At 40.5% G+C, this 17,660-nt stretch overlaps 1 protein-coding gene across 3 annotated transcripts in view; it reads left to right on the plus strand.

Moving 5' to 3' along the window:
- bbs9 (Bardet-Biedl syndrome 9) overlaps window positions 1-17,660 on the plus strand; it is a 275,781-nt gene that overhangs the window by 173,583 nt on the left and 84,538 nt on the right. Inside the window, exons 22-23 of one of the 3 annotated variants that reach the window (XM_059022878.1) lie at window positions 6,020-6,106; window positions 6,667-7,038. In XM_059022878.1, the coding sequence (XP_058878861.1) occupies window positions 6,020-6,106; window positions 6,667-6,749 (170 nt within the window). In that variant the 3' untranslated portion in view covers window positions 6,750-7,038. Of the gene's footprint in view, window positions 1-6,019; window positions 6,107-6,666; window positions 7,039-17,660 lie in introns of those variants that run through there. The other 2 variants (XM_059022879.1, XM_033998802.3) reach the window with 2 other exon arrangements.

Consider the following 17,660-nt stretch of genomic DNA (forward strand, 5'->3'; position numbering starts at 1 on the left):
AAAAATAATGACAATGAATGCAGGGGGTCAAAATAAGCGGGTGAGCGGCACAAATCACCGCCTAATACTGTATTTGCGGCGGCTACTTTATTAAAAAAGTATTAAGATTATTTTCGGGTATTATCATTCAGTCCATTTTTTTGTCGTATTACTGTACTGTAAGGTGATATATAGTACATAATAACTATACATATGCACCAAATAAAAAAAAGCGTATTCCTTTTGTTGTGATATTGTAACAATATGTACCCAGGTGCTTGTGAGAGATATTGGGGGTTCATATATAGAGGCTGTATGATTTTAAGAAGAAAGGCATGATGGGATATCAGCTGAACACTTGTCAGATGACATATAAATGCTTAAGTGCAGAGGTGCTGGATTATTACAATCCGGTTTCATTCAACAGTTATGATGGTGACCAAACGTGTGTGAGGACTGTTGTGTAAAAAAATGGTTAAAATGAACAGTTATATTCAAAAAATGTAGAACAACAAAAAACAAAAATTGATGTGCATTAACAAAATGCCCTGAAAGCTTAACATAGAAAACAATTGAAATGAAGCAATAAGCACAATAATTATAAGCTAAAAAAAAAGTGAAAAGGTTACCTTTTTTTTGCGAACTCCAATAACCCTACATTATCTTTCCCCAGTCAAATCGTAGCGTGCCTAAATAAGCACGATAATTTACCATAATAAAAAACAGTCATGAAAAAGAAAATGTAGAACATAAAAAAGAGCAACCAGATATAGTCAATGAAAGACAACACATTATTCAAATTCTTTGTCGTATTATAGATTTAAGGTAAGGCAAGTTTATTTTTCTGTTAAAAGTGTTCCCGGCTATAATGTTCTGCTGCCCAGCTGTACAGAATTACTGGGGAGAACCCTGCATACGTAACCCAAGAATGTGTTACGTAACCTGAGAACGCGTTCATTTCTGCGCATGCTTATGACATGCTGAAGCTAATAGGTTTCAGTGTGTCATAAGCATGCCGGGAAAATAACACATTCTCTGGTTTATTTTTGCAGGACCCCTTGAAACCTCCTCAAGGCCCCCTAGGGGGCCGCGGACACCCGGTTGAGAACCCCTGCTCTAAATCAAAACATAACAAGAAGTGCTCTGGCTTTTCTCTTCCGTACCACATCATAGATTGTTCTTGCTGTGTTACTTGTTTGACAATGTGGGCAATAATCCTAACACTGTCAGTGCACTAGAGGAGACATAATGAAAAGAGCTTTGAAATAGACTTTAAAGTTATAAGTGAAAAGAAAAATTACAGGTACATTATTTAAACAAATGTAGCAACACGTGGGGACGTGTAGCGCTATATTTTTCGGAACCTTACTCTTTTAATATTCATTATAGCCAGTGGCTATTAGTTTTTTGGGTTTCTATTTCAATAAACATGTGCCATTTCTACATTTAAAAAAAATCTATTTGGAAGTTCCATAGTTCCACAGCTCCATAAGGCCCTGGGTGTGGAAAAAGAGCTGGAAACAGAAAAAAGAATAGAGCTTTATTTTCGTCACACACTATATATAACCTGTATTATGTACACACTCTAGGAATAGCAGTTACATCAATTGCTGGAGGATATCTTGCCCTCTTTGCTCCATGGGCTTTAAACTTTTATGATTAACTTGTCATTTTTCAACACTTAGTGAAAAACTGACTGCAGTGCCAACAGGTTTCATGAATCACTTGAACTCTATGCCAGACATTTAAAGAGGCACATTACTGTTCTAATTATTTTTCCAAAACCGTTTAGGCTGCTGCTTCCTGGTACCTAATCACTTCCTGAGCTATTGGTCCCATGGTGTAGTTGCAGCTAGACTATTAGGGTAAGACTGCTCTTCTGTGCATGAAGTGGTTAGGTTCCCAGAAATAGAAGCGTAAAACTATATCATTTGTGCATGTTTTCTTCCCCCACAATACTCGCAAGCTTTCATAGAAAAAAAAAACTAACATCCATCTAGGAAAACTTCTAAACAGTGCACATAATAACCAATTGAATTGAGCAAAATTCTGGCTCCCTCAATTATAGTAAGCATGCAAGAATTTGTAGAATATTGAGCTCTTCCAGTCAACAGGGACTTCAGGTGGAATACAATGCAGTAGTTTCCAGAAAAGCAAACACGGGGATCCCCGAATGCTGTTTAATTGCAAATAGACTGATTTAAAAATGGCAAAAGTTTAAACTAAATGTTTCTTGTAAAACTGCTCAGTACCAACCCAGAGGGAGTATTTTGCAGTACTTGTGCACATGGAGGAGCCAGCAAATTGATAGGATTATCAACCCTAAATGCATAACTTAATCTGATTCTCCCAGGCCCGAATAAAATCATACATCTTTCCTATAAATGCACCTCAAAAAATCTGTTTTATTAGATTACGTTGTTTCGTTCTGGTGAATTGAGATAAATATGGTGGCTGCCTGTGAATGTGCCCTTTAGTTATATCAATTATGATGTGATAAGATTTGAACTGAAATAGCCATTTTCTTCACAGCAATTTGTTTAAAGCACATGTTTTACAGTACGGACAGTGGTTGAAAATAATATATTGCTGTTTTGGTTCTATAATTATTTTGCAGTCTTGTTTATGTTCTAAATATTAACTGTACTTGGAAGAATTTCAGTTTTAGGTTAAACTAAGAAAAAATGTCTAAAAACTGAAATGATGTAGTTTACATGGAGCCATTTGTCTTCGATCATAAAGAGTAACTGAGAAAGGCCTGCTGGCAGAGAAGGCTGTAATTGACTCATATGCCTTTTTATGTTGGTTTGACTGTCCTAAATTAGACTGATACTGTATTTTTTTTTCAATAATAATAGGTTTTGATTTAGGACACAGAAAGTGATACAGATACTAAGCAGAACAAGCGATCAGTTGTCATGTGGACAAAATGAGAAAAAAAAGAAAATGTGCTTTATCTCAATTTTACTGTTACTTTCTTTAGTGGTATAAATTCTCTCTGTAATTATATTTGAGTAATGTGTTTAATGGATTTTTAGATGTTATTTCTCATAACAATAGGCAGAGCTGCTGCTTGCAGCTTCACCCACAGTGTCTCGTTGCCTCATTAGTTCTCCTTGCAAAATTATTGTGATGACTGTTAGGGCTCTAACAGTTGGCTTTCCTCAGTTTTGGTTGCTGGTTAGCCAAGACCGCTGTAGGTGGGCATCGCTATAGATCGTTCCCATGGTAACTGTAGGTCCAGACCTGCTCCCGTTCCCACCGGTACTCTGTACAACGAACAAGGTTACCACTCCGATTCGCTACACAGTCGCTGGGCTCAGCTCTGCTTCGGGTCTGATTGCTTGCAGTCCTTCCTGCAGTGTTTCGTTGCTGCCTTGGTCCTTGCTTGCAGTGCCTTTGTGAAGGCTGTCACGGCTCTGACAGGGCTGTGTTGATTTGCCTGAAGCTATATAGGTGGGCATCCCTATCGTTTCTGCAGTAACTGTGGGTCACAGACCTGTCCCATTTCCAACCCAGTACACGTACCGAACAGCAAACAAGGTTACTGCACCGGGGTACCCGAACCGTACCGTATCAAGTGTACCACCGGTACAAAATGGAAGTGCTACCCACAGATAGGTTAATGTATGGACAGACAGGCACCCCCTAGATCCCCAGAATCTAAAACTTTACATAACTTATGCTAAATACCAAGTTTCATGACAATTGGATATGGTTCTCCAGATATGTGCCAAAATATGTACAATCACTTCCACTATATCAGCGGGGGGGATAATAAGAGCCCTTTAATATAGTTAAATGGATATCTTCTCTCCAAATGTGTGGAATCTCATTAGTCACCAAATTGAATTTAACATTGAGCACATGGATTTGCCAATACTTTGCAATTTTTTTTTTAAATCTGGGTTTACAATTTCTGTGGTTCTAAAAGTTGTTAGTGATGTACATTGGACAACATTTACCATCAAAACAACAACTTTGAACCATATCAAATAGATTTGAACACATGTTCTGCATTTAAACATTTTAATAAATAAGTCATTTGGTTTTCAAACAGTTTTTCTAGTATGTGAAGGATTCATTTTGTTGACTAGTAGTTTTTACTCAAATAAATTGCACAAAATGATAAAAAGAAGGGAATTTCTTTGTGCCATTGGTAATTTCTAAAACTATCAGGTGACTGTTTGATACAACTGACTTTGAACATCAAAACTGGGAACAGGAAGCCATACTTCCTACCCAGCAATAGTCTGAGATGCCTCAGGGGCAAATGCATTTTTCCTGGTCTGATAGAGTTACATCAGTCTCAAAAAAAATACTTCTATGAAAGTGTTTAATGAACTTTGCATTGCAAACCCTTTTTTCTTCAAGGTTAAAAATATAGTTGGTCTCACCATTCAGAACGAAAAAAACCTTTCTGTCATAGTCGGTCATTTACAGCTGAGTTACTTGATGGTGGCTGTTATAACACCTACTTTATTGTACAGTTTCATGTCTTAAAGTCTTTCACATTAGTATATGCGTTATTTTATTTAGGCAAGGTCTTGGTGTTGTGCTATTTGTAAAAATAGAACTGTAATTAAAAAGTATTCTTATATAACAAAAAAAGCCTGTAATTTTTTTTACCCCTCGAGTAACTGTTGAGCCAAAGGATTACATTCTTCTTTAATAGCACCCTAGATTTAATTTAACTGTGAGTGTAAATATTTTGAAAGATTACTGTAATCTCTGGGTTAGGTTACTCAGTTACTCAAATTGTGTAGCACTGAAATAGAAGATAGCTCCTGTTGCTATAGCACTGATAAATAAGCTAACTGTTCAACATTTTCCATTAGCTGTTTCAAGTCTATACAATGGGACTTACACTGCCTGGCCACTTTATTAGTGCCAGTCACATTTTCACTGCCCCCTTATTGTTTAGTTAATCTTTTTAGGCAAGGTTTTAACTGTAAAAGAGAAAAGTAGGAACAAAACAGGTGGAGACCACACGGAAGTTTAACTGTGTCATACATTTATGGACTTCTAAGAAATAAAAAGTAAAGCTGCACACACAGTGGTGAAATTAAAGTTGAAGCGCTTGAATTCTTGTAACAATAGGGTTTCCACAGCTAGTGCCCTCACATTCTATGCAGCAGCTCTTTTCAGTGGACATGCTATATGTCCAGGAATTACACAATCCTGGGGGAGCACAGAAAATGTCACAGGCAGTCATCTCAGGGACTAAAGCAATCAATTTCAGATAGATTAAAGAGTATACGATGGTCTACATGTCTAAATCACAAACAACAATTCACATATTCTTATATCTGTGATATTCCTGAGGACATACTGTCTGCTGTATTTGCCTAACACATTTCAAATTATTTACATTCTGCATAAAGACTCACTATTAAAAGCAGTATCCATGTAAGAAGCAATGCTTTCTGGACACTTTAGGTCCAGTTCCTAATATTGGGTTGGGCCATCGCCAAGGGTACAAGTGCAGCATTGTTGAATGGACTCAATCCACAACATTGTTTAAATACTGCATCATTCACGAGACCTTCCAGAGTAATCAAGGGACCCAGGGTTTACCAAGAGGACATGCCCCACCCCTGGGTGATGCCAAATCCAATAGGGAAGACAGGTCCTAATAAAGTATAGGAACATTAATAGCTAAACCTTAGGTAAAGTGTGGTCCATTCTGAATAAATTCCATTTTGCATCTCTTCATGTGTTCTTGGCAGCACTTGTGCACTCTGATAATAAGCAGGTGAACTGGGGAGTATTATATGCAAGTCCAAAAGTATGATTTATCTAACCAAATAGCATTTTGCTTTCCCTATAAACAGGTTCCTGGTATGCACCACTGTACTTAATTCTGTGCGCAATCGGCTTCAGCTTTAAATGATCAAATCGGAATCCTTTCAATCCCAAGTCTCTTTTTATAAACCACTAAGCCATGTAATCTATAACAGGTGTGTGCTGCTGTTGCCTTTTGTGATATACCCCTTTGTTTCTAATACATACTGTATGTCTGGTTGTATTTCCTCACTAGGGGGCTGTGCACCTATTATGGAGGAAGAGATAACAGAGCTGGAGTTGAGAGGAGTGTTCGCTAACAAAAGGCAACACTCCAAACAGGGTAAGTCAAGAGAGATTCAAAACATGAAGTAAAAGTGAATGGCACCCCTGTGAAGCAGTTCTAATATTTCCAAGTGTCCAACTGTCAACCGTTGTTGCCTCTGCTGGTTTCCATTAAAATGTCTTTGAGCCAAAGAAAAAATAGTGGCTTTCTGGATATACACTGCTTCCTTTGTCTAAATTGTGGGATTATCCCTGTCCCAGCCAGGATGCTGACCATATGAATCAGTGTGTGTACCATGCAGCGTCTCTTACTGGAGACCCAGGCTTACCGCTCTTCCCTAAGAGCATGTGTCTGTTGAAGTTACAGTTACTGAAAATAAATGTATAAACTATGATAGAAACTGAGTTAGTGTTGTGCAAAGTAGCCTGTTTGTTACAGTTCATAATCTGAAACTGAAAATCCATGGCTGTGTTTTATTTGAAACAAATTCTGTTGTTCTTGGTTTATGTGTATTTCCAAAGTAAATTGGTTCTCATTGGTGAAGGCGAAATACTGGATTGGACTATATATAGATGTTTATTACCACAATGACACCCCAGTAATCTTGATTCCTGCAGTTGATGAAGTGTTTGTGATGGCTGCTCTGGAACGAGAACAACAAAATATCCTGAACTACTCCACTGAGACGGAAAGTTTCTAATGCAGAAATGCCAGCAGCTTAGAAGGAAAGCACAGATTTGGACAGAGTTGTCGGCCTATGGCTACCCACATAGTCAACCACAAAAAACTAAGATTTTCTGTTATAACAGCAAACACTTTGCAAGTTGTCTGACTTACTTTTGTGATTGTAATCGGAACTGGACTTCTGTCTGCACAGTTTGTAAAATCTAAAAGGCTGACAGTAATTTAAGGGTATTTAAAAAAATACAGTTGTACTTTTGATACCTAATTAATACATAAAAGTGTCCCCAGAGGTTTTGTCAGGAAGCTTGTTATTATTTAATTACATTTTGCTATGCATGAAATTGTTCTTGGCTGCAAAATAAGCCAACAACAGTCTTGAACAATTTAATGAATCTTATTTTAACAAACCTTGAATTAACTAAAGCTTTGCATAAAATTGCCAATAATATCTTGTTGTGGCGTTTCTGGAAAGCTCTACTGACAATGAGGTGAGAAGGTGATGTGAAAGCTTATCGCATAAAGACCCTAAATTGGATGTAGAACATTGACCACTTTGGCTGCATTCTATTGATGTAATTCAATTTTTTATTTGAAAACTAATGCTGTCTTCACTTTTTTCGGCACCTGTGTGTTCATTTCTATTTCAGATTTGTTAGCCCACCTTCGAATCTAGCCCAGCTAGGGGATATTCTGTTTACCCTGCAATTAAACTAATGAATAAATCACAGCTGCTATGCAGATGCAACATATTTGTCATCAGGCATGATACTAAGTTTCACTGTCTCTCATACAGTCTGATTGGTTTCGAGGTCAGGTTTCAAAGGGTTATCGTTCTGCCTTTCTTTACATTATTGATGTGGCTTCGTTATTGCCTTGTTCAACCATTACATACATTTTATATTTATCTGACTTTATTTTTTCCAAGTTTGTTGAATATTATAAAGTTGGTTTGGTCAGACTCACTGATAACTAAATGCCCTACCACCCTGAGTGTGCAACATTAGGACAGCAAAAATCTGCTGGGCATTTCTGGTGATTTGAGGCAAATATTATTGAAATATACCAGTGTTACAGCATAAACAGCAAATACATGAACAATTTAGAAAACAATTCTAATACAATAGGGTTTATTCAATTCATCTAAATGGTAGAGCATCTAAATGTGACTGTTGTTTAAATGATTAATAGGAGACTTTATGAAAACCAACATCTCTAACAGTATGTGTGAGTCACTGTAGTGCATTTTCATATTTAAAAATAGTGGCAGGTTGCTAATTTTTAAACAGTGACAGTAGTTAGACCTGTTACCGTTTAGATCAACTGAATAGGCCCAGTGTCTACAAGACACGATAGTATGAAATGTACAACAGCTTTCGTCTTAAGAGTATAAGAACAGTGTGGTAACTAAAACCAAAGGTTAATTCACCTAAATAGAATGCCAAAAAAATGAAATACTCTATATTAACTTGTTGAAAAAAATAAGCTTTTTAAACGTAGGACTTTTAGGTTCATACAATTGCTTATGTTCATAATAAAGGTGAAACGAACATTTAAAAAAAAGCAAACAGTGGATGCACATAAAGAAACATCTTTGGTTTGGTTGTCAGTGCTTGCTTGTGCAGAGTTTGTGCTTCCGGTGTTTCCCAAGCAGCTCCATTTACAGATTGTTACTGTAATGTAAAGTCTTGTGAGAAGTAAATTTTGTTTGTAGACAAATGTTTTTTCCTTCTTTCTTTACACCAGTATCTCTGTAATTGAGTGTTTTCTTTTTAACATTTCAAACATTGCCTTTCGGGGCATTCTGATTCGCCCAAGGTGGGTTTCCAGTGAAGGTTAATCAACCATCCCCAAATCAGCCAAACAGGCAATACAAACGGATTGAGATCACTCGGTTTGTCTTTTAGGTAAACGAAAGCCACTTGAAGTCAGGCTAAAGCTCTTTAGTTTCCCAGTTATTTACTTCTCAGTTTCACAATGCTCTGTAATTAAATAGCCCGCTGATCCTCTGTGGCATGGTCATTCTCCTGTAATGAACCAGGTAGCAGATTGTAGCTGGATTTAGCTGAGCATTGCTCTGTTGAACTGTATCTGTGTGTGTTTTAATTCCTAAAGAAACATCTGTTTCTACTCATTGGATATATTTTCCCCCCTACTGATTGGATCTAATGGCAAATTAATCCATTTTTGTTCCGGTCATTATCAACTGAGATTTTGGTTTTGGCATTGAACTAATGCTTTTTTAATCAAACAAAATGTAATGGTGTATCTGTTTACAAAGGACTGAAAAAAAAAAGTTTTTACACATCATATACATAAGATTGTGCGCTTGAATGGAATTTACAAATTTTTCATTTAGGCTTTCTGTTGCCCATTTTCCTTCAAAACCAGATTCTAATTTTTCAAACAAACAATATTTAAGCATTAATGTCTGATGCAGCAGAATTAAATAACCAACAAATGTTTTTGTGTATAAAGAATTTTATTTGAAATATTTTGCCTGGGTCACTTAGGCTGCTTGAAATTTAAATCAGGTTCTGTTAGCTTTTAGAGGGCAAATACCCATGGGATAATGACTGCCCTACTGTCGGGGTGTCTTAATTTGAACTGAGCCCACAATTTCACAAGAACCATTAGTTCCCTTTCAAGTACAAAATGTAACCATTACTAAATAGGCATGTACCTCCTTAAGACCCGAAACCTGAATAAGATATATCAAAGCTGCTCAGCCAAGCCTGTTACGCATTGATGCCTGCCCCCGAGGGTATAAAGGACTGCACACACAGATCTCAGCGCCATTCTTCCTTTCAAGAACTAACCTGACAAGAAAGCCTATACAGATAAGTACTTGTTACTTTTTCTACTATAGATTGTCGCATTTACTATGTTTTTACACAAATTATATGTGATATTAAAAGTAATCGCTGTATTAGTTTTACTAATTAGGAGTATTTGTGCATTACAGCCTGGTGCTTACATCCCCGGTCCGGTACCAAGCAGGTCTTGTTCAGGTCTTGAACAGCGCTGTTGCTGTTTTTAAGCAGACTGAGGCAGCACCTGTACATTGTTACTGTACGCTGCATTGTTACTTGCATAATGCCTTGGTTTTATCCCTGCGAGACATGCAGGGCCAATCTGCCTGTTGAGGAAAAGCACGACAGATGCCTTTCCTGCCTGGGGCCAGAGCATGCAAAGGAGGCACTGGTGAACCGCAGTTTCTGTGAGTTTTGTGCAAATTTCTCCAAGTGCACGCTGGAGAAACGTCTCTCCCGCAGCTCTACAGAACGCTCTGAGTCACTCCTCACTCCTGCACAGCTCTCTTCCCCATCACCCTCTGTTAGAAAGGTGGCTGCGTCCTCACCCCATGGCTCTGCCAAGGGAGAGCAGACGATGCACCCGGGAAAGTAGCCCACGCAGGAAGCCGTCTTCATGGTCTTCCTCATCCTCCTCTGCCTCTCCTTCTCCTCCGCCGAGGAAGAAGAAGAAGAGTTGCCGTTCCAAGTGATTGGCGGACTCGGAGCAGATAGAGAAGCTCTGGGCAGCTCTGGGCAGTTTCCCACCAAGGAACGGTGCTTGCAGAGTTACTACGTGAACATTTGGTGCCACCTGGCTACGAGCGCAGATTAGCAGCAGTATGACATGCTCTCCATTGCCGCCAGTCTTGCAAGTGCCCTGGCCTACAGAAGGTGAGACAATGCAGTCCATCTTTGATGACGAGCCTACCACCTCTCCCGTGTCCCCTCCCTCCTCCCCAGTGCACCCACATTTTCTAATTTAGAGCTCCTGTCCAAGGACACTATCTGCCCCAACAAACAGTGCCGTGTGGAGGCGATCCTCAAGCGTGCCTATTCAGCCACTGCATTCGCTGGGTAACTTTAATAGTATTCTGGTAGCCTACCAGTCCTATTTGCTGAGGTCCCTCTCTGACAGCCACAGGCCCTCACCACCACAACTGGATGAGTCCGCGCCTGGTTAATAAGATCCCTCAGTCTGTCAAAACTAAACGGGCAAGCTGTAGGTAGAAACCTGGCTGCGCTGGTAGCCACACACAGGCAGCTTTGGCTTTCCCAGGCACGCGGGCCTGACGGGGACAAAGCACCGCTGTTGGATGCCCCTATTACAACAGGGCCTACCTTTGGTCCCGCGGTGGATAAGATGCTGCAGTGCTCTCACCGCCATGAAGGAGCTGGTTCATCTGCTTCCCAAGCAACTGCCTCCCAAGCGACTGACTCCAGTGCACAAACTGGCGCCCTAGGCCCCAGCAGCCTCAAAGACTGGCACAGCTGGCTGCGCCCGCTCCCAAAGGTGGTGTTCAGAACCAGCCAGCGGCTGCTCGCCACAGAGGCTACAATCGGTTCCGCCGCCCCGGCGTGGAGACAGACGCCTCAGGCCAAGCCAAAGCTGCGCAGCAGCCCTAGGAGTTTGCTGGAACCCCCTTGGGATGGTCTCCACGTAAATGTTTTGGAGCTGCAGGCAGTTTACCTGGCCTTGCAGATTCTTTTGCAGGAGGTTTGAGGGAGACAAGTGCTTGTCCGTACGGAAACCACAATGGCGGCCTCAGGTCTCCCAGTCTCCATCGCTTGGCCCGCAAGCTATTGCTCTGGGCACACGAGAACCTCCTCTCACTGTGGGCAGTACACCTGCCTGGGGTGACAAACTGAGCGGCAGAAGGGGAATGGGAATTCCCAGCGCCTCAGAGCGGAGGCTTCACCCTGAGGTGGTGAGCCTTATTTGAGAGAGATTTGACCCACTGTCCCCTCTGATTCTCCATAACAGGAGGCATGGACCCACTGGCGATAGATGCCTTGGCACCGCTTGCCGTGCTTCCGCTGTGTTTGGAGAAAATCAGGCAGGACCGGGCCAAGGTTCTCATATAGACCCTTATTGGCCCAGGAGGCTGTGGTTTTCAGCCCTGATGCAGCTCCTGAGCGGCCGTGGAGACTGCCCAAGCGCCGCGACCTGCTCAGTCAGGGGGACCTTATGGCATCCTGAGCCATCGAGCCTGCAGCTCTGGGTCTGGCACTGAACGTTTGAGCCATCTGGGTTTGTTAATTAGGGTTATTGACACCCTGCAAAATGACAGAGCAACGTCCACACGTTCCCAGTATGAGCAGAAGTGGGGGCGTCTTTCAGACGTGGTGCCTGCCTCAGGGGTTCGACCCCGCGACCTGTCCCATGGCAGTTATATTGCTATTTTTTGCAGGACCTGTTTGACGAGGGGAAATCCCCCTCTACATTGAAGTTCTAACTGGCAGCTATTTCAGCTTGCCAAATTTAAAATTGATTTAGTCTCCCCAGGAGCTCACTTCCTGGTGGGGCAATTTTTGAAAGGAGCTTGGCGGCTTCGGACTCCTATGAAGGATATTGTTCCTCGCTGGAGGTTTAAAGTGGTGCTTGATGCCCTCATGAAACCTGCATTAGAACCTTTTCATTCATCTAAGCTGATATCTTTTAGCTGTCAAAGCAGCTTTCTTGCTTGCAATCACCTCTGCAAAGCGGGTGAGTGAGATGCAGGCATTCTCAATTACGAAAGCCTGCTTCATTTTTGCAGAAGCCAGGACAAAGGTTACACTCCGTGCCAATCATGCTTTTTTGCCGAAGACTATCTTGACATTACATGTAAACCAGTCTGTGGAATTGGAGGCTTTCCATCCATCTCCTTTCCAGTCTGACAGAGAGCACCAGCTCCATACACTGTGTCCAGTGCGGGCCCGAGCGTATTATGTTGACAGGACGAAAAGTTGGAGGCAGTCCGAATGGATCCCCCTGTCTAAGCAGAGGCTGTCCAAATAGATAGCAGACACAGTCAGGACGGCCTATGAGCTGGCCAACTTGCCCCCTCCAGAAAAGCTCAGTGCCCATTCCACCAGGGGCATGGCAACTTTGTGGGCTTTATTCCAGGGTGCATCTGTCAAGGACATTTGCAATGCAGCTGTGTGGGCTTCTCCCCATACCTTTACTAGGTTCTACAGAATGTTGTGGATCCTTAAAACCCAGTTTTTTTTTTAACTAGAGTGTTAAGGGTGGCTAATCAGTCAACCCTTAAAACACAGGCATAAAGGTGAGTTTCTCCCTTAATCTTTTAGCACTAGCTACTTGTTACTCGGCTTTCTGGTCGTGCGGCAATCTTGCCCTTGTGATGGCTTGTGAATATTGACCCATTCGGTAATGGTTACATTTCATACTTGAAAGGGAACGTTAAGTTATTAGCATAATCCTGGTTCCCTGAAATAGAAAGGGAACCATTAACCTTCAAGGTCACTGCATCCATGATTGCAGTAGGCTTGAAGGAAAAATGACGTTGAGATCTGTGCGTGCAGTCCTTTTATACCCTCGGGGGCGGGCCATGACCGTGTCACAGGCTGTGTGAGCAGCTTTGATATATCTTATTCAGGTTTCAGGTCTTTAGGAGGTAAATACCCATTTGGTAATGGTTATATTTCTATTCCAGGGAACCAGGGTTATGATAATAACCTAACGTTTTTTTATTTGTTTTATTTTTTGTTCTCCATTTATAGCCTAATTGAACTATTGAAGCCCAGGAGTTGGATAATTACCTGTATAGAATCTCAGGATGCAAATTTTAGACAATGTGAATGTGGAAAAGAAACCTTTGTTTATGAAAAAATAGCTGGAGAGTCTTGTTATTCTCCCTCGGATCAATTATTCTTAGCAATAGATGAAGCTTGCTGTGATGATAATTAGAGAATATCCAGGAGATCTGGTTTTCAAGCTTAAGTTTGATCCCTTGATAGAGAGAACATTTTATTTTTTATAAGCATTTGCGGCAGGGGGTCCCGCCCCTTTGTCTATTTATTTATTTTATATTATGATTTATGTTTATAATACGGCGAAGTACTGCGTATTTGTTATTGTTTTAAATTTTAAAAACCTTGTGAGGATGCGTGACTGATCAGCTAGTGATTTATTTAACTGGCTGACAGTCACGCATCCTTATTAAACTCGTGCAGACGGTGACCATCTCCTGAGTTAATTCATTGATTTAATTATTGCTAATTGGGAGATGGTCACTATATATGAACCTGCAGCTCTCTACCCTCAAGGAGAGTGTCAGAGGCGAGACAGGTTTTGAGAGATAGAGGAGATTAAGAGTAAAAGGATATATATATATATATATATATATATATATAAAGTATACTTGTTTCCGTTAGTATTTGTTTGGCCAACGTGCCCTTTTGTTTGTTTAGTGTTTAGAGTGTTTTGTTCTGTTTAAATCTTTTGGTTTATTTATTTAATAAAATAGCTGAGCGCCGTAGCGCTCAGTTTCACCACCGCCCTTCTATGTTTATGTGTTGCTCCTTCCTGGTCCGTGACGTCATCACTGCAACCACTCTGCCACAGCATTACATAAAACATAACAACAAATGAATAAACACTCTGAAAGGATTTCTTCTCACTCGCTGGACAAATTAGAGGATCTATCCCCCAATTAGTACCCTCTGTTATCAGTTCCTTTATTTCCCATCCTTTAAGTCTGGCACCATATTCAAGATCTTTCTAGGTTCTTAAAGATAATTTTCTCCCCCACCTCAGTTGTTTGTTCTTACTTAAAAATGTTATGTTGTTATGCACTTCATTACAGTAAAAATTCATTTAGGATAATTGAATTAGGACAGTCTACAGAAATAGGTTGGAGTACTACTACTACTACTACTACTCTGTAGTGCTTTCTCACCCATTGATTGACCTCCTGTGAAGTGTAATTACAAACCAGGGTTTGCCTGTATTGCACGGTCCTTTCTATCCCCTTGTTAAACTTTCCAGGTTTTGTCATTGTGTACATTAAGCACACTGTATCTTAAACAGAGGGATTTATATCTTGTTTATCTTGAATTATAGACCATGCACACACGTTTGCACTGTATTGCATAAATTGAAGTCGTAAAACACCTTTCAAGGAATGCAGGTTTTCTCGGGGATTACAAACACTATTTAGTGGCTGTGAATCCCAGTGCGGGATAAGAGACCTCCTTGTGGCTGCATCTGTTTCTGGAATGCTAGATTCTATACCAAACCATGCCGGGCTCCAGGGCTGTAGGAACACAGCCCAGGGACAAGCTTTATCCAGCTGCCTCCAGATCATAAAAAAATAGTGGTAAAGTGTATGGCTCGTCCGTGAAATTATTCTCTCGAATCCTAAAAAGACAGTTTTGAAAAGTGAGTAAATCATTAGATTCGGAATGAGCAGGATGTAGCCTTGTCAGTCAGCCTCTCATGGCCGATCAAGCTCTGAAATGTGTTACAGTCCTGGGTTTTGGCAGGGGTCCTAAAACTACACCTTTCTTTCAGTATATTTTGTATTTGTTTAACTCCTTCCACAAAGAAAGCAGGTGGTTCAGAGACGGTACTGAACCGTCTTAACTGCCTGTGTGAAATGCTATGCAGGTACTGAAGCACTATAGTGGGCGGGGATTGAAAGTCAACATCCCATGTGACTGTATACCGGACGTGTTGGGTCTTTTTGACGTCGGTGTTACACGCTTTCATTTTTTTTCAAATACAATGACTGATCAAAAAAAAGGTAGTAATTGGAGTCCGGAAGAAGTTAAGGAATTGTTAACTTTACGGGCTGACGAGGAGGTGAATTCACAAATAGAAGGGATGGTGCGTGATGCTATAATTTATGGGCGAATCACTGACATGATGCGTGAGCGTGGATGCAACCGTTGCCATGAAAACGATCTGTTGATGGACAGGTTTGAAAGTTGTACTCCCAGGATCTCTTTGGCTGTGTGAAAGGGTTATGACGGTATTATACCGGTATAGATTGCGCAATTTCATGCTGTGTGAATGGGTATTTTTAAATCATTTTTTAAACGTCTCCGAGATGGCTAAGTAGCAGCATTTGTGTGTGAAAGGGGTATAAGAGATGCTTCTTTGGACCTAATTTATCAATGTATTTAGGTAGACATTAATTAGGCAGCGATTAGGCATCTTTTGCTTATATGTTTTTCTAAAGTCGTCGCTACTTCAAATTCTACTAATATTGGCTGCCATGTTGAGATCATGTGATGTTTGGAGTTCTTGCTGGATAGAGACAGAATACTTTGAGTTATTATCTTAATATTTGGCTTTACTCTATAATTCTCAGTTTCAATCCTGTTTCACTGCCACATTGTTTACATCTCTAGCCATATCAGCGATAAAGACTAGTGTCTTTTCACTTGTTACACTTTCTATGATTCTCTCAATAAAGTTCCATTTCAGTGCCACATTGTTTTAACCCTTTGCAGTCCATTTATTAAGTGCGCGTCAGGTCCAGTTTATTTTCACACGCGCAGTTAATTTTAGACGCGCTGTTTAAAAGTATTTTTTTTCAGTCAAACTGGTTTAAAAGGCCCTGCATATCAACCAAGCACTCACTAGGCATCTCCAGCCCCGCCCCACCCTTTCGTTCGCTATCGCTTTCACATATGCTAAGAAATAAATAATAATAATAATAATAATAGTCGTACATACCGATCAATCATCTCCTGATCACTCGTTTGCATTTTTTTTGATGATGTCGGACAGGGTCCGACAATGGACTGGATAGGAATAATTGCAATGTCGGACCAGGTCCGACAATGGACCGCAAAGGGTTAAACTTTGGTCACATCAGTGATACAGAGCACACACTTTCAGATAGTGTCTTCATAGTTTGTACACAGCTATAGTCTAGTTCTATTAATAAAGGTCCATGACAGGTGTGTTCATTAAAAATGTTCTGTTTTAACCTCTGGCTATATCAATGATCCCCAAAAAAATTCACATATCCACAATAGTTCATTTTTAACAAACCATTTAATCTGATAAACCATTCCCCTTACATTTTACCCCAAAACAATGTTTCTGGGACTGGTACAATAACTCCCATCCTAAACAGGGACTGCCTGTGGTGGCCCACATGTTTTTATACTTTGACTCTAGTTGCGCAATGCTATAGGATCCTTTGTATTATAAAGCCTGAAATAACATTATTACAGTGGCATCTGGATATGCTTTTTCTGTGATGTATCTCGGCACAGAGACAGCAGCTTTACTAGGGATAAGCTGTAAACAAAGCATGCTTTTGAAAACTCAAGGATTTTGCCGTTCAATCTCCCAAATTAGCTGTGGTGTTAGACACAACAGGTGGCTTAAACTCACCTCTGAGCAGGAAGATTAGAGACACAAACCATGCTTAGGGAAACAGCCCAGGCCTCTTATCTACCAACACCTCAGGGGGTGCGAAGATGTCTGAGCTGCCAATCCTTAAATGAGGTTCTTTGCCAACGTTCTTTCAAATATAGGTTGAAGGAACTGGATTTATTTTGTGTAGAACAAAGAATAAGAAGTGGGGAGCTCTGTTATATAAACTTTCCAGTGACCAAATACTTTTTAGTCTAACCCTATATAAGCTGTACAAGGTAAATACATTTATTAGAAGCAGATAGATTAGACAATGATATGTACAAATAAAAATATTAGAATGAAATAAAGAAACCAGCATATCTAGGTTAAAGGCTGATTTTATCATTGCTAATTTACTGTATTTCCTTTATTTTTTCAAAGTTTTATTTATTTGGCAGACACCTTTATCTAAGGCGACTTACAGGTGTTACAATGCAAGCTTAATATTTAAATACAGTGTAGTTTACAGTAAGTTATATCTACAATGACATAGCAGTGTAATAGTGCAAGGATCTAGTAACGTGGGACATAGGTCAGGCAAGTGGTAGAGCAAGATCTACAAGTGCAGTCTAAACAGGAGGTTCTTGAGGAGGCGACGGAAGGTGGTTAGAGACAGAGCATTGCTGGAGTTCTCCGGTAGCTGGTTCCACCACAGAGAGGCTAGGGAACAGAAGGTGCGGGCAAAGGAGGGTGGAGAGTGGAGGGGAAGGTATGACCAGTTGGCCAGTAGAGGAGGAACAGAGAGGACGAAAGGGGG

This window comes from Acipenser ruthenus, chromosome 4 (genome assembly GCF_902713425.1).
Source record: "Acipenser ruthenus chromosome 4, fAciRut3.2 maternal haplotype, whole genome shotgun sequence".
NCBI classification, from domain to species: domain Eukaryota; kingdom Metazoa; phylum Chordata; class Actinopteri; order Acipenseriformes; family Acipenseridae; genus Acipenser; species Acipenser ruthenus.